General features: G+C 37.3%; 2 protein-coding genes across 8 annotated transcripts in view; one reads left to right on the forward strand and one right to left on the reverse strand.

Moving 5' to 3' along the window:
* Positions 1-11,303, forward strand: part of TRAPPC13 (trafficking protein particle complex subunit 13) — a 36,210-nt gene extending 24,907 nt beyond the window's left edge. For 2 of the 3 annotated variants that reach the window (XM_069096418.1, XM_069096420.1), the window contains 6 exons: positions 197-214; positions 2,196-2,329; positions 5,730-5,928; positions 7,173-7,273; positions 9,424-9,571; positions 9,761-11,303. In XM_069096418.1, coding sequence (XP_068952519.1) covers positions 197-214; positions 2,196-2,329; positions 5,730-5,928; positions 7,173-7,273; positions 9,424-9,571; positions 9,761-9,868 — 708 coding nt within the window. In that variant the 3' untranslated portion in view covers positions 9,869-11,303. The remainder of the gene's footprint in view (positions 1-196; positions 215-2,195; positions 2,330-5,729; positions 5,929-7,172; positions 7,274-9,423; positions 9,572-9,760) is intronic. The other variant, XM_069096419.1, reaches the window with a different exon arrangement.
* Positions 11,304-12,568: 1,265 nt separating this feature from the next.
* Positions 12,569-18,124, reverse strand: part of SGTB (small glutamine rich tetratricopeptide repeat co-chaperone beta) — an 84,016-nt gene continuing 78,460 nt past the window's right edge. For all 5 annotated transcript variants that reach the window (XM_069096423.1, XM_069096424.1, XM_069096421.1 and 2 more), the window contains one exon: positions 12,569-15,457. In XM_069096423.1, coding sequence (XP_068952524.1) covers positions 15,346-15,457 — 112 coding nt within the window. In that variant the 3' untranslated portion in view covers positions 12,569-15,345. The remainder of the gene's footprint in view (positions 15,458-18,124) is intronic.

Below are 18,124 nucleotides of genomic sequence, written 5' to 3' on the forward strand. Positions count from 1 at the left end.
AAGCTGTACCTTTTCAGAAGGATGGTTATCATATTTCTTTGTGTCTTTCTGTTTACACTCTTGTTTACTAATGCTGTCTTGTTTAGAAAGTATCTCAAAAAATGCAGTAATGCATTTTATTTGAAAGTTAGTTGTCCTTTTTCTTTAACATTTAATTCTAATTTTTCTAATGTTTCTTTTTTTATTTTTCCATTAGAGTGACCTCAGTTCTGTGGTAATTTTATTTAATTTATTACAAATTTGTATGCTTTTCTTCCTGCCTACTAATTGACTCTCTGCCTGTTAACATCTGTTTATAAAGCATAGTGGAAAAACAAAGTTGGTTGTGAATATTGCTTTATGATCTATTCATATTTACCTGGGGAATTTTTTTTCCAAATTGTACTACTTTCTAGGTTAGATGAGACACATCAGCTGAAATGTTAAATTATCATATTAATACAATTACATCTTGAACCATTGTTTCTCATTTAGCCTTCATTTTTAAAAAGCATATTAGTCTTTTTTCAGTTATGGGATTTCAGTTACCTTGATCTAAGGTTGAGAGTAGTAATCTGTTTGAATGCAAGTATATAATTATCTAAGTTTCAATCAGAGTAGATAAAATTGGATCTTTTAACAATAATAGATATAAGAATATATTTTCTAGTTAACTTTTTAAAATTTGCAACATTTTTATCATATATATGCTGAACAGTTTGTATATCTTCTGCATCTTTCTGTACTTAATGCCAACACCAATTGGCTATCATTAAATATGGCCTGAGTTTGTTTTTTTTTTTATTTTAAATTGTTTTATGTTTCTTTTTCAAACTAATTTGGTTTTCCATTATGCTGCTTATTTTTCTTTTCTTCTCCTACCTAGCTCTTCCTAAATTTATGCTGACAATTTATGCCTTTAAAAATAACTTGAAGTTTGGGTCCATGGTGATTTTTAAAGCAATGGATTGATGGGATGTGATATTTACCTACTTTTGGGGAAGTGCTAACAGAATGGAACCATACTATGTCATTTATAATTACCATAGTACATTGCTATTCTCTTTTGGAAAAAAAAAATAGCAATGTACTACAGAACCTGTGTTCTTAGTAAATATTTATAATTTTAGTAATTAGATTGTAGCTCTGTAGTTATATTTTTCCAAGTTGATTTCAGTCTGTGTTGCCTTTTGTATGACAAATGCCCAGAAGTGCCAAATCTACCTATATCATGATTTTTAAACTTTGCTTCATGCTAAGTTTTTATGTAAATAACAGAAAGAAGCAAAACAATAACACATAAGTAATTTTTGCATGACTAATTATGGAACAGAAGAGCCATATAAAATATAGATGCATAAGTGCCAGATAACCTGTACTCCCATCTTCAGCCAGTCTTCCATCCTGTCAGCCAGGCTAAATTACCGATTCCTGGTTTTAAAGTTCAGAATTTTTCTCCTTCCTTCTCTCCCTCCTCCCCCCAAAAATATAGTTCCCATTTCTGGCTCTTTTCACATTTCATAATGCTAACAACACACATATATTATTAGAAAATAACCTTAGAAATTAATAGACTGAACACTCATGGAATGTAAGATTCTCACTTTGGCAAGCAGTGCCTAATTAATCAAATAAGCAGATATTTTAGTCTCTACACAGAAGGAGCTTTAAGTGTACTGAACAGTCACAGTAGGATTATTTATTTATATAGATTTAAGTATAGCACTAGAGATCACTCCCCTATGTCAGTATGACACTTGGAAATGAAATTAATATGATATACCTATAATAGAGATTCTATTACTTGTCACTATAATATCTACCACTTCAGAGAAATTAAGATTTTAAAGGTATGTTCACACATACCAGCAGTATATCTCTGATTAATTCACAAACCCCAGCTTCTTAACTTATTGAGAGATTGGGCTGTTAATAGTGAAATTCTGATTAATTTTAGAATTTTGAGTATAAAATATATTATAGCTATTCCCCTATCCATTGTTTGACAAGATATCAGTTGACTAACACTTTTGCTCCTGATAATTATATTGGGATGAAGATTTCTTTTCTTGCATTAATTACTGTAACTTTGATTTGCAGGCATGAACTAATCACATTTGTGGTTAATTTTTTTCTTCGAATAATTAAGATACCACAGTTATTTTAAATATTTAAAATACCACTGTGCTTTGGTGGCTGTTTTCCCATTCCTTTAGACAGATGAAGTATTTCTTGAAGCCCAAATTCAAAACATTACAACCTCACCAATGTTTATGGAGAAGGTTTCCTTGGAGCCATCTATGATGTACAATGTAGTAGAATTAAATACTGTGAAACAGGTTGGTGAAGGGTGAGTACACATAAGGTCTCATAGATGGTCTTGGCTTTGAAAGGCATCTGCTTATGCTGACATTTATTAAATCTGGTTATTTTCATCTTTTTATTTACTTTAATTTTAGAGCCATTATTATTAGCCCTTCTTACACTTTTAAGTACAAAATTATGGGACAATAATTGCAGTGCTTTTTATTTTTCAAAGCACTTACATATATATGCTTTATATATGCATATACATATATAATTAATACATTTAGTATAATATATGAATATATAATATATACAATTATTTTTATAATGTATAAAATATATAATTATATCACCAATACTTAATCATTAATATTGCAAATGTATGCATGTATTTTTCGTTCTTTACAAAAGTTTTTATGGTTAACAGGGTAGGTATTGATCCTGTTTTAAAGATATTGAAACTGCGATATCTGGGTTGAGTAGGACTTACTGAAGGGCAGAAATACTGGGATCAGAAGCATTAGAGCCAGAAATGACCTTAGAGATCTTGCCATCCAATCCCCTCATTTTGTAGACGTGGAAACAGAGGCTAAAGGGTCACAGCTGTAAAGCCAGGTGATGCCTTAGAAGTCTTCCGGTCCAACCCGCGCTGCCTACACCCCTCCCCCCCCAAAACTGATAAGGAACTTTTAACCCACCCAGTGGCCCTGAGAGCGGCGGAGCGAGGAAACACCCAGGCTTTCTACCTGGAGATCCCAGTGCTCTTTCCGCTACAACAGACTTCCTTATACCTTACCAAACTGCCTAGACTGAATAAGGGCACTGTATAAGGTGGCATGGGGTGGCAGGAAGGCCAGGAAATGCATAGAACAGCCTCTACCCTGAACAGATGTTTGGGGGGATAAAGAGCACATGTACTGTTTATGACAGAAAGGAGAGACACTTTTAAAAGCCACACATCACTAGTGCCATTTGTATACGTGTATGCTGATGAAATCTTTCAAAGCAGAATGAACAAAGATTGATTGGACTAGTCATGTTTCCTAGAGAAGATAAGTTGTGTGCCAGATTTGGAAGGGTTGACAAAAGAATAGGGCATTTGGGGTTAAGGAACTGTACAAAGACAGAAGCTGGACTGAACAATGCAGATGTCCAGGAGTTTAGCTTATTTGGAGGGAAGAGTTTCTGTGTAGGTAAGTTGAGAATACGCTTAAAGCAGAGGGAAGGAAACTCTAAAAGGTTAGGTCATGAGGACCGAAGGATTCTCTTGAGAATTGAAAAGGATGGGCACAGGTGCAGGGTCAGACTTGGGGGAGATAACATTTGTGAAAAGGAAATCTCTCCACCTTGGAAGTTCTCTATGGAGGAGGAAAGAAGAGATTGAAGAAAGGAAGAGTCTGTTAAAAAGGTAGTATATGGAAGAATAAAAACTGCAACCTTCCTGAAGGATGAGAACCATCACTGTGGCCCTGTCATAAAGATGATGAGGATGATCCACTCCTCTACACTTTGTCCACTGACGAGAATTGCCCCTCTCAATTCTAACCTAATACAGGAGGAAAGAAATATTTTGTCTGATAGATTGGGGCAGGGAAGATATACGATATTTTTTTCTCTTCTCCTTACCAAAATTGTCTGCTTGGATGAATTGCACATAACTGATAAAGAAAGGGAAAATATTATGAATGTCTGGTTTCCCATAGAGTTTCATAATTCACAGATCCATAAAAATAGAAAGAGGCTGCATTTTAGTTGTTAACAAAAACTGTATGTCCCCATATTTTTTTCTGAGTAATTAATGTTAGAACTGTACCACATGCCACCAACAATGAGAATGTAGTTTATGTGCCAGAGATGAATAAAGTTAATTTAATTGGAATGATGAGTCTGTGTGCACAAGAATGGAATATATTTAAGATGAAAGGGGCAGCTATGTGACAAAGTGAATAGAGCAACAGCCCTGGAGTCAGAAGGACCTGAGTTCAAATCTGGTCTCAGACACTTGACATACTAGCTGTGTAACCTTGGGCCTTCCCCTTTCCCCCCCCCAAAAAAAAAAGGTGAAAGGGAGAGAGTACTAGATAAGAATAGTAACAATAAACACCTTGGATTGTTATATTTTATACCTTTTACACCTTTCTAAATACATGCATTTTTGCATTTGATCTTCCAAACAAGTCTCGTGAAGCAAACATGTCAGCAGTAATGGTTTTGCAGGAAAATGAAGCTTGGTGAGGTTGAGCAGCTCACCACCTTACTAATTAATTAACATGTCCACAATGAGAACCCATGTCTAATGACTTGCTGTGCAGGACAGTGTTCTCTATGGAATGTTGCTTATATTTATAAGTATCAGATGAAGGAATTAAGAAAATAAACTATATGAAAGATCATTGATGATAGAGTCAAATAATTAATAATAATAATAGGAATGCAAGACAAAACAATTCTGAGGTTTTACCTCCCATCCAGCAAATTGGCAAAAAATGATTAGAAACTAAGGTGGATCCACTGGGAAATGGCTAAATAAATTGTACATGAATATGATGGGATATTATTGTGCATGAGAAACAGTGAATGTAAAGCAGGGAAAGAAGAGAAGCAGTGGAAACTTAAATGAACTGATTCAAAGTAAACTAAGCAGAACCAGAAAGAACATGCACAATAGCTATGATAATACAAGTGGAAAAAAATTGTTAATAAATTAAATGATAAGCAAATAGATTGACCCAGGTTGTCACCATGGGAAAGCAATGTTGCAGATATTACCAGATTTAGTTGTGTATTGCTGTACTGCTTTTTGTTTTTTCCTTAGAAGGAGTTGCTCACTCTTTAGAGGGAGGGGAAGAGATATATTCAGGAATGAAGATGATGTAAAAAAAATTATCAATATTAAGTTTATCAAATAGCTTTAAAAAGTATTTCATAACATATAGCCCTTTTATATAATTTTATCATTAGATTGAACCTTAATGGTCAGTCCAGTCTTCTACAGGTCATATGAATCCCTTCTACAATGTCCCTAAAAAATTGTTTAGCAAGTTTCTGCTTGAATACCCCCTTATGGATAGTTTAATTCCTTGTAAGGCAGCCCACTTAATTGTTAGAAAATTCTCTATATTGAGATGAAATTGAACTAAAATGTTAAGTGCCACCAATTGCTTTGAGTTCTTCCTTCTAAAACTTTGTAAAGTAAGCTAGACCTTTTTGATAAATATCCATCAAGAAGTTGAAGACAGCCTTTGTCTCCTATCCCTGGAATATTTATCAAAGGAAGTATGACACCTCTTCAGATATTTTAATTCAGTGGTGTCCTGTCATACCTGTTAAATATTCTGTATGTCATGTTACTTGAAGAATAACTATAGCCATAGTCGGGCTTGAGGTGGGGGGAGATTATTTTTTTTAAGAGATGCTAATTTTTGTCCATTCTGTTCCTTCAGCGTGTCCACATTTGGTTCAAGGACGTATTTGCAACCAATGGATACTCGGCAGTACTTATACTGTCTGAAACCCAAACAGGAATTTGCAGAAAAAGCTGGAATTATTAAGGGAGTAACAGTAATCGGAAAATTAGATATAGTTTGGAAAACAAACTTGGGTGAAAGAGGAAGATTGCAGACGAGCCAACTGCAGAGAATGGTGAGGACTTTATTTTTAATGTCAGACTTTCCCCTTTTGTTAAATAAATTGTCCTATCAGTGTTTACCAGTAAATAAGTAAGAGAACAGCATCACTAGAGGACAATAGGCAAAAGACCGATCATCTCCAGCTTTTTAAGTAAGAATTGACTTCATATTTTAAAAAGCAAACATGACAAACAAGTTAAAGCAGGTTTGAGTTCTTACACTAATAAATCAAGAAAACATGAAAATGATGATGGCTTTTCTAGTTTGTGTGGCTCCTGCTCCAAGAGTAAGGACCTCTATCCAGGTCTCTGTCCCCCTCAGACTATTAAGACTGTCCAATAGAAAAATCTCCTCAACCTTGTTCTAAAGTGCCAGAGTAAAATAGTTGCTCTGTGTGCTGATTTCAGAAGAAAAGATATGCATTATTTAAATACCCACTTTTTTCAAGAAGAAATAAATAATTTGCTGAGCCAGTTAGGCAACTAGAAAATTAGCCTCATGCCTCCCTTCTTTGGAGAACTGGGAGACCATGGGTGGGGAACATTGTCAGATTTTGTTGATAGAACTGTTTCTTTCTCTTTTAAAAAAAAATTCTGTATTACATGGGATGACTGGACTGTGGGGAGGGAAGAGATATATTTGAAGATAAAGGCGATGTAAAGACAAAATGTAAAAATAAATGACATAATCTAAAAATTGAGGTAATTGGCATTAGCTATTACCTCATCTTTTTTTATTCCACAATCTTTCACATCACTCTACTATTTTGATGCTTCCATAGTCGCTACAAATGTATCTTTGAAAAGCCATGATTTCCTCTCCCAGTTGTTATTTGAAGGTGGTAAGAACGGTGTTTTCTTCTTCCTGGTGTTTTTATTAAGCACATGGAAGCAATAACACCTCTGAGAGCCTTCCTGAAGCTCAATGCCATTTTCACCTCAAGCCCACATCTGAGCCATCTGCCAGGTTCTTCCTAACTGTTTGGCCAGATAATTGTAGCCAGAACAAGTAACTTTGGGGCCCCCTTTCCCATTAAGGTAGCAGTGTCACAAAAGGTAGAGAGATGAGGGACCTACAGGAGAAGAATGAATTAAACTTTTAGAACTTCCATCCAACAGGAGACCACCCTCTGAGATACAAACACCATATGATCTGGGCAGTATCCTTATTTGCATTGGTGCTTTCATTGTGATGAGCTAACAGTATTCTGTATTTGAATTAAAAAGGTGTTTTTTTTTTCCCCTTCTTTTCCCTCAGGCCCCAGGTTACGGTGATGTTAGGTTGTCTTTGGAGGCAATCCCAGATACTGTAAATCTGGAAGAACCTTTTCATATTACTTGTAAAATAACAAACTGCAGGTAATGTCTGTGTTCTGGCTTTTTTCTCCTCAGAATATGTTTTTTATTTGGAAAATGCCTTTGTCCTTTTAAGTATGGTCTTGGCAGGTATCCTTTCTGTTTTATTGAATGATGTTGAATCTTATGAACCTAGGCAACTGAGAACATGGTATTCTCTTGTAAGTGGCCAAAGAGCCAGTGTACCTAAAAAATATGACAGTAAAACAGGGAGATGGAGTCCACGTGCCACACTTCACAGTCATTTGTATTGCCTTACATTTTACATAACATTGTCCTTCTTCTGTGCCCTCAAAGTTAAAAACTAGAGTGTCCCCCTGAGGTAAACAATCATATATCCCACAAATTGTAATTAAAGTTTTTGTGGGGTGTTATCTCATTTTTCATAAAGAAAAGCTTGGTCTACTAGCTCATTAATTAGCTGTGTGACCTTAGATAAGTCAAGTATCCTTCATGTTCCTCAATTTCTGCACATGTTAAAATGGTGATCTCTTTCCTGCCTGGCCTGCAAGAAAGTTCAGTGGATAGAGCACTGGGCCTAGAGGCAGAAAGATTCTATTTTAAATTTGGCCTCGACACATACTATCCGTGTGGTCCTGGGCAAGTCACTTACCCTCAGTCTCTGTTTCCTCAGCTATAATATGGGCCTGATGATAACAGCAGTTACCTCCCAGGACTGTTGTGAAGATCAAGAAAGATGCTTGTAAAGCACCTAGCCCAGGGCTTGGCACATAGCATGCACTTAATAAATGCTCGTTTCCTCCTATTTTTTCCTTTCCACAAGGCAAAAGGGAAGGAGAAAATGAGATAATGGATGTGAAAATATTTTGAAAGGCTTCAGTGCTAAAATAGTTCAGGGTTGACAGTATTTGTTGTTAATTCTGTGAAGATATTTGAGTAATTGTTCATCAGAGGATGATGCTCCTAACATTCATAAACTGGAGTAATCTTCTACAGACATCCCAAGAACCCCCCAAATCTGGGATTCATACCACTTTAGAGTCCTACCTCTAATAATAGAGAAACTATGAAAGTCAATAGTTTTAGTTTTTTTTCAGAGTTACTATCTTAACTGTAGGTGATTCTGACAGCATTTCTTTTAAAATCACTTGTCCAACATCTTGGGATATCATACTCAACTAGGTCTTGGAAATTGAGTTTTAGACAACTGTTATTTATAAAGAGCACATTATTAAGCCAATTAAAATGAAGCTTGAGTTGCAATATTGTGAACAGTAGGATTTTCAGATGAAATATTATTACTGATGATCAGACTTGAACATGATCCTATGATTCTTCATTTCTGGGCATATACTTTTATGTATCTGCACATCTGTGAGCCCTATCACTACAAATCATAGTCAAAGAATTGGATTAAACATCAAAATGGCTTTAGGAACAGACCCAGACTGTCCTTTTTATTCCTGAGGAAAAGCATTTAATAGAAACAGAAGAGCTAGAAAGCAGCAGGATTAGGCAATTTCTTGAATGCCTTTCAGAACAGGGGCAACCCTTTGAACAAGAGATGACTAGCACCAGGGCTTCAGTGCTGGAATTAAAACCACAAAGTCCAGTATCCAGACAGACAGTTTACTTCAATTGCCATTTTAAATCTTGAAGTCAAGAAAAAGTGAAGATAATGAATGGCAACTTATGTCTCACGGAAAATGGAGGAAAAGAGATGGGAAGAGAATAGGAGAGGATTGAAAGATGTCCTTTTGGGGCGGCTAGGTGGCACAGTGAATAGTGCAGCAGCTCAGGAGTCAGGAGGACCTGAGTTCAAATTCGGCCTCAGACACGTAACACTTACTAGCCATGTGACCTTGGGCAAGTCACTTAACCCCAATTGCTCTACCTTCCCCCCTCCAAAAAAAAAAAAAAAAGAAAGAAAGATGTCCTTTTACAAGGTCATTCCATTTGCAAAGCACTGCATCAAGCCAGAATGTAAGACTTGATACAAAGCCAGGCAGCAGCACTAAATCAAAGCCAGCAAATTGCCTTTTATTTCTGCAGGTTGTTTTCCTTTCTATTCCTGGGGAGGAAGTTTATTAAACATGTTACCAGGAGTGCTCATTGAAACTGAAGAAATGTGCTACTGTAAGCCTTTTGGAAAGGAACTAGATTTATTCCTACTTTTCTGATCTCTCCTGCAGTGAAAGGACCATGGATCTGGTTTTGGAAATGTGCAATACAAATTCTATCCACTGGTGTGGAGTTTCAGGAAGACAACTCGGAAAACTAAACCCCAGTTCATCTCTTTATCTTGCCCTCACGCTGCTTTCTTCTGTACAAGGACTGCAAGTATGTGACTTTTCTTTTTAGTAATGTCAAGTTTGTAGGTATAACATCCAACTTCAAATTGTAATCAGATAGCCATACAAATCTGTAATTTGATAGCCACTTATACTGCATTTTGTTCTTATTCATTCAGCCCTTTATACTTTTGACCAAGTAATGAAAAGCACTTTCTTTCTCTTTTTATCCCACCAGAGTGTCTCCGGCTTACGACTAACAGACACATTCTTGAAGAGAACATATGAATATGATGATATTGCCCAAGTCTTTGTAGTGTCATCAACCATTCAAGTAGAAGGATAAAAGAAAGTCTTTTGTCTTTGTGATATCTATGATATTTCTTTAAACAACTTTTTCTATTTTTTTTTTAATCTGAATGTTAAAAATGTTTTACCATCAGGTTTTAATAGGAACATAAGCACATCACAAACAATTTTATTATTATTTAAATTTCTTCCTTGAGACGGTAATGAGACTTTGGATATTCTAGACACTATCTGTTATATTTTAAAGGGAGCTCTCTCCTGACTTTATCTTCTGAAAGATAATAAATTATAATTCTTCTCATCTGTATTTTCTGCACTATTACCTCATTTAGACTCATTGTAGGTAGGCACCCAATCCCTTCCTTTGTCAAAGGCTAGCACTTGAAAATGATGGGGCCTCACTAACAATGCAGCTGTCATTCTTCATTCAACTCTAGGTGGCAACCTAAATAATGAAATGCTTTCACTTAGAAGGTTTATGGAATTCTAACTATTGCAGCTTATATAAAGAATTCATAACTGTTCTCCTTAGCCTTCTTCTCCCTCTCCCTACCCCCAACCTGTCCCCCTCCCCCCCCCCCACCCGTCTCCCCCACCCCCCCCCCCAGTTTTTCAGAGTAGACAGTATTCTCAAGGACAGTGTTTAGAATACTAAGGCCAGTCTCCCTTGTTTAATCTGTGATGTTTACTACCTAGATGTACAAATGTTTGTCTAATAGGCTTAGAAGTTATGGTGAATGTCAGGCAGTGCTTTATATTTAAAACACATGAAGCTTTCTTTTTTCTCCTGATACTAACAGTTTTGTTTTAGTCATAGCAACATGGTCAGAGTTGGTCAAGTTCCAACAGTTATTCCTCCCACAATTAGGCCTTGTTATAACTATGTGATAACTTAGTCTTCTTATTACTAAATAAGGAGTCTAATGGAATTTCCCCATCTCTCAAAGCCAGGAAATGATTTGCTGCAACCTAAAATCTTCCCCTCTTGACACGATGATTTTTACCATTCTGATGTTGCTGTCTCTTGTATTTGAAGTCTAAGTGCTTCTTGTATTTATTTTCTCATGACAAATTGCCCCTTTGTTATGTTTAATCACCAAACTTGCTTATCACTTCCACAAAGCCAAAGAAAATGCTGAATATTCAGTGATACAAAGCTTTTTGCGAAATAATAATAAAGCCATTTTAACAGTGGTCAGCAAAATAAAAGCTCATAAACCATTATTTAAAAAGCAGTACTAATTTGACAAGCTGAAATAATTTAAAACTATACGTGCAATTTAAGTGTGTGGCTTAAATAATTTAAAAACATCCATTTGTTTTAAATGCATAAGTATTTATTAATTACCATGACAAACTGTTGTTGGCCTAAAATGAAAGCGATTTCAGAACGTGGTTTGCCACTTTAATTGGAATAATCCATATGAAATGTCCTTGGTGTAAAATAAAGTGCAATTAGTTAAAATTATAAAGTGTCTTTTTCTTCCTCCTCGGTGATTAAGATGAGTTAAATGACAGCAAAACCATGTAGCCAGTATAATTGGCACATTAGTTTTTCATCATACATTTTCTCATGAAGGACCCTTCTGTTTTTTCCCAGATTCAAATGGAAAAGCATTTAATTTGTGGTGGTCATTTGGGAGTTGCTACATTGTTTGGTTTCAGGATTATAAAGCCTCTTCTGTTAATATACAAGTAATTGGACCCTCGCACAGTTTATACTTTGACTTTTAGTGTAACCCTGTAACATTAGATAATGCCATTAGTTAGAAAAGACAAGTACTTGTATTACACATAAACTATAAAAGATAGGTATGAAATTCATTCTTTGCTGCGCGGTACATGAAATGAACATTGCCACCTAAGCACAAGTCAAGGATTACATACATCTTATTTAATACAACCATAACAGCAGAAATCTACTTCATGAAGTTGAGAATCTTTTTTTCTCAGTCTTCTATATCAATAGAGGGAATTAAACCTGGAAATCCCTACATGAGTGATACCATAATTTTGGACACCTCCCCCCCCCCCAACCTTTCTTGTGAAAAAAAAAAAATAGTATATAACTTGATCAGAACTGGTTCCCATCTAGACATACAAAAACTGGGAAAGTTCAAGGGATGTTTTTGGAATTGAGCAGAAGAAATGACTACAAAAATTTCACCCTCTACATCAATAAGGGAAATTCTTCATCATGCATAAAGATGACAAGATATCCAGCTCCTAAACCTGATGAGGGGGAGACAGGAGATTCTTTTGTACAATCAAATATCCAGATAAATCACAAATCCTGAGGGGCAGACAAGGGCTAAGGTTATACAATTTATATATCAAATTGTGTTTAATAAGATGAAAAATCTTAGGAGAGAGATCTTCAGAAGTGAAGAAGGGTTAAAAGTAGGAAGTAGAAATAGTTCCATCAGCCAAATGCCCTTGTACTTCACATAAAACAAAAGGTGATAGGGAAACCACTAATACAGAACAGCCTAGTTTGGCCACAAGCACTGGAGAGAATAAAGAAATTAGGGTTTCAAAATATTTTTTAATACTATCAACTAACTGTCAACAGCTGATATTTGCGAGGGTGATTAGTTATTCACTAAAATCCAATCGACTGGCAAGAGGTCAGAGTCAAGCTACAAAGATCTTGAAGGCTAGTAAGGTTTCATTCGAGGTAATTGGGAGCAAACCTGGAGTACAAAGAATCTGGCCTTGAGCCCACAAGATGTATTAGTTTGGGCAAAACACTTGGAGCTACTGAGTAACCTACCTCTTTCAGTGTCTCATGTACATAGTAAGGCTCACCAAGGCAAGGGTGGTCATTGTCTCCTTCACTTTCCCACATCTTCCCTGCCGAAGAGGACTATGGCTTTTTTTTTTTTTTTACCTATTCCTTCTGCTCCTCCTGCTTCATACAAGCTAACTCTTAAAATATTTTAATTGAAAAAAAAGCTCTAACCTCATGGAGAGGGGTAAGAGGGTTTTTTCCAACTACAATAGAAAGAAGATCTGGGTGAGATCATTGGGAAGATCGGTGGTAGCAGATTTTCCGCTACCATAATCATACTATATTTTATCTGAATAGAGAGCTTAGTAGACATAGCACCTCCAGGATCTTCCCTACCCCTATACTTAGATGGAGTGAAGTCAGGATGAATAGAGGAGCAATCTTTGGCAAAGCTTGCCTCAGAGCAGAGAAGAGTCTAGGATCAAACAGCTGTGCAAAGAACATCCTGTCTGAGCCCATGGAGAAGCCAAAGAGAATCAACAGTGATAACATCAAGCTGGGTGGATTGGATTAGGTTCAATTATTTCCTGGTATCTTTGTATTCCCCATGCCTAGCACAGACTAGGTGCTTGATAAATGTCAAGCTGAAAGAAGAAAAACCTTGCATTACCCACAGAATTCCCCTGCCCCCCAAAAAAAGGAACACAGAAAACTGCTGGCTCTGATAGATTTGAGAAAAACCATACTGGGCAGGGGGAGTTAGCTTTGTGATTAACATCATATCACAAAGTTATATGATCGAAAAGCTGATTTTCGGCAATCTCATCTTCAGAAATGAGAAGTTGGATGGTAGAGGTAAGAATTCTGGACTGGTAACTGGGGTACTCCAAAATGAGCTAAAGGGATGAAAATGAGAAAGTACTGGCATTGACAGAAGATCTGAAAAACAAGCTGATAAATGAAAAAAGGAAATGACATGCTTGGTGATTCTCTCACAAGCCCTCTCAACATACTTATGAGACTTGTGGATTGACCTCATGTTATGATACCAGTGACTTACTCTGGGTGCAAGTAGTGACCCTAAGGGACATCAGCCAGCAAATATCTGGCTAGAAAAGGAGGAAGGGTAAAGGATAACAGATGAACCAGGCCATATTTGAACCCATGAAATGTAGAAAGAACTTAAATAAGTCTCGGACACATTGTGTAGCTCCTCTTTGAAGGGTCTCTGGAAGAACAGGGACAAAAATGTCACAGGATAAAAGAAGGCATAGTTGGACTGTGATTTGCACTAATGGCATGAATTAAGGATGAAATAATAGATATTCTGATGTCTAGTGGCTTACCATACATGGGATTAAGACCCAGTCCACTGTTTTAACCACAGACCTCTTTAGTATTCTCGGAACACATTTACTCTTCTGATTATAGCATCCTGCATGGAACACTTGCAGTGTTTCCAATAAAGGTGATGGTTAAATTTTGCATTTGAAAGAGGCTTAAAAACAGAAGGTTGGTATGGCAAACTAAACTTAAGGAAGCAGATGATTGTACAAGCAAGTAATGCTAATCACAGTCAAGTATCATTTATGATCCATCACAAAATTGCCAAGATCAAAAAAACAATATTTATTAGAATTAAATGCACTTAGAAAAGCCTCAAGTCCAAGCCATTGATTTGTTTGAACCTAATGTATATAATGACCCATGTTGAATTTTTTGTTTTGTTTTGTTTTTTGCCTGTGTTGAGGTTTCCAGTGGTAAAATTGTGCTAGTTAAATGATCCCATTACATAGCTGACTTACGTACCACCACAAAAGATTTCTAAGCATATTTCATTATGCACATTCACACATATATGCATATGTATGCATATTTATACAGAACACAGCTGGTCATGCAAATCCTACCAGTACCACACTGTGGGTAAGACTCTCTGAGGGCTGTTGTGTTGAAAATCTGGGTATCCCATCTCCGGTTTCATTCTTTGCATCTTCCTCCTTCCTCTCAATTTCCATTCCACCCCACCTCCCCACCCAGCTCCTTGACCTTGCTTTTCCCTCTAAATTACCTTCTATCACTCCAAGCTTTCCTTTCCACCAGCTCCTAGTTTTCTTCTCACCCAACACCATGAGCAATGCTAAATTAGCTAACACTGGTAACTATTATCTGGACCCTCAGACATGAGCAATGTCAGACAGGAACCCACCAAGAGTGACGGCAAACCGTGTTAGCCTTGGCTCTGTGCTGCTCAGGTTTAAGTAGACTGCTTCTGGACACAGAGCAAAAGATGCTTGGCTGGAACTTCAAATGAATAAGGTGGCATTTAAAAACCTTTCCTCACCTTTGCCCCAGTAAGTATCTTAAAGGGATTCTTAGCCAAATCCCCTACCAAGAAACAGCCCTAGTGTTCAGTTAATGTTTCCTTCTGTGAAGAGGCCCTGACACAATACTAATACACAGGACAGAGACTGAAAATAGAATCTTGTCAACTATTATGTTGGTATCCTAGTTAACAATGCTATTAAATATTCATTTACAAAGGAATCACTCTACATACAATGATATGTTCAAGTCTGTGAGTGGTAAATCTATTTTCTAAACAGATTTATTCTTAAAGAAACACACCAAGGGTTTTCTTTTCCAAGCAGCAGAGTTAAAATGGTGCCCTTTCTTTCTTTCTCTCTTCTCCCCCCCTCCCACCCCCAACTAACTACAGTAAACATGTCAGGCCTATAAAACCATTCACATTGTAGCTCTAGGGAGATGGGGCTCCCATCAAGTCAGGAGTGCTCCTCAGTGCTGCTGCTGAAGGATCTACTCCGGACATGGTTTCTCAGCTGCTCAATGAGCTCAGGATTCTGCTGCTGTATCTGCTGAGCAAACTGTTGTCCCCTGCAGCAAACAGATAACGGGCAGTGAGAGTGGGGAAAATAACCTAAAGATAAAGGACATAGGCAAAAGGAAATGGAGACAGCATAGGAAAAACAGTTATGTAGAACATGCAAATGCTACCAACACCACACAGCAAAGTGCTGTACTGGCCTCTCTGATGCTTCGAGCCACAGGACACTCCAGGACCCAATTCTAAGCATCTTCACTGGCTGCCTCCCATGCCTAGAATTCCCCCTTATCTCTTCCTCCTGGCTTTCCTGCTTCCTTCAAGGCTCAGCTAATGTCCCACCTTCTGCAAAAAGCTTTTCTCAGTCTTGCTTAATTTTAATGACTTCCATCTGAGACTACCTTCAATTTTTTTAATCTTAGTTGTTTGTATGCTGTTTCCCCCATTAGACTGTGAGTGAGGTCCTTGGGAGCTGGGAATTTCCTTTTTTTTTATTCCCAGAACATAGTATACAAGCTGGCACAAAGTAGGTGTTTAAAAAATACTTGGTGACTTGACTAAAACTGCCCAAAATGAAAGCCTGTGAAAGGAAAATGTATCTTCCTAAGTAAAAAGCAAGTTGCTATTATAATTCAGTCGTGTTCAACCCTTTGTGAACCCATCTGGGGTTTTCTTGGCCAAAGATACTGGAGTGATTTGCCATTTTCTTCTCCAATGTATATAAGACAAACAGGTTAAGTGACCTACCCAGGGCCACACAGCTAGTGTGTGTCTGAGGCCACATTTGACCTCAGTGCTCTATCCACTGAATCACCTCACTATCTTTGATTAGGTCTGCTCAATAGGTCTCCTGGTGGAGAGGCATTTAGAACTGAGCAAAGAGAAAAAAACTAAACTGTGAACTAAGAATTGACACAGGACTGCATTTTACTGGTGTACCCTAGAAGGGAACTATTAAAGTCATCATAATCCTGGGGTAGGCTTCATTAAACTATTGAGTTCATTCCAAAAACTTTTTTTTTCTTTTGCTCAGAGCACAGTATTTGTGTGTCACTTAAATCCTCATACTGGCAATAGTATTGGAGAGTTAGGAAATTCATGCAACATGCAGCCTCCCTTTGATAAGAGCAGACATTGTTATGGAATTCTTTATGACTTCAAGGTCTAATTGAGGTTAGTGCATATGTGTAATAGGTAAGGTTTACATAATTTATGATTACTATACTAATCATACTATGGATGATAGATAAGTAAAATTTATATTAAATAAGATTACTTACTGATGTTAATTGCAATATGATGTCCAAAATCTCAAGGCTTATCTAGCTTCTACCACACACTAGTGTACCCAGAAATATGCTTTGTGAACCATGGTTCTAAGAATATGTACATAAGCAATGAAAAGAAAGAGTAAAGCAGTTACATGACAGTGAGGCAGGACTTTTTTAAGGCCTTCGCTGGTTTCATCACTAGAGAGGAATAACTCCCACCTTGCCAATCACAGACCCAGCAATTAAAGCCCTTCAGTCATAGGGAAAAATAACAAATTGAAAGAGAAGAGGCCATAAGAATACACAGATGTGCTGTACAAGCTGGCAATTCTGAGATAAAACTCTTCTCAGGATTTTTGTTTTTAAAAAGCCTAGCAAAACTATGAAAATTCAATATGTATTCTATAGGTCAAAATCTAGTCCATAGGCTATTCTCACACTTCTATTCTAAATTCTGTTCCTTGAATAAAATACACTGTTTTCTAGTAATCTTTACACTCAAGCTGGCATGCTTATGTGAGAAGGGGAGGGAAGGGGAAAGAAGACAGGAAGGAAGATAGGGAAAGAAAGAGGGAGGAAGGAAGGAAAGAAAGAAGGAAGGGAGGGAGGGAGGGAGGAAGGAAATAAGGAAGGAAGGGTGAGAGGAAGGAAGTGAGGGAGGTAGGAAGGAAGGAAATAAAGAAGGGAGGGAGAGAAGAAGGGAGGGAGGGAGGAAAGGGGGGGATGGAGGAAGGGAGGGGCGGAGGGAGGGAGGAAGGAAGGAAGGAAGGGAGGAAGGAAGGAAGGAAGGAAGGAAGGAAGGAAGGAAGGAAGGAAGGAAGGAAGGAAGGGAGGAGGGGAGGGAGGAGGGGAGGGAGGGAGGGGAGAAAGAAAGAAGGGAGGAAGGGAAGGAGGGAAGGGAGGAGAAAAAGAGGAATGGAAAAGAAGTGCATATTCATCTTTGAGCTAAAATTTCCCAAAGTAATTACTTTTAATTCTATAAGACATACAGTCCTATTTTCAAGGTAGGGGCTATGTGAGCAGAAATTGTTAAGTACAATCTGTTCAGATTTACTTCCATTAAATTGAAAATATTCTAAGGTTGGAAAAACTGGGGAAGGAGATGCCAAACCATTCCAGTATCTTTACCAAGAAAGCCCCATAATGGGGTCACAGAGTGGGACATGACTGAACAACAACAAGAAGCTTGAAAGAAATCTAGAACATATGTATGGGACACATCCAGAAGAGGTAGTTCACTGTTAATTAGCATGGCTTCTTTTTTATTTATGAATTTATATTCTAGAGCAGACAGTTCCTAGCTCAGCAAGTTGTAGGATGCTCTGGAGAAAGGAGAGAAGGGAGGAAGACATTAACATCCTTATTTAAGAAGTTAGGGAACCAAATAGTGACAGCATAATCAACAAGAAGGCATAGTAGCCAAGAACTAGGATCTTGGTTTGAGAGCTG

The sequence above is a fragment of the Petaurus breviceps genome, unplaced genomic scaffold, assembly GCF_028583685.1.
Source record: "Petaurus breviceps papuanus isolate PSGF00001 unplaced genomic scaffold, PetGlider_PUasm1.0 229, whole genome shotgun sequence".
NCBI lineage: Eukaryota > Metazoa > Chordata > Mammalia > Diprotodontia > Petauridae > Petaurus > Petaurus breviceps.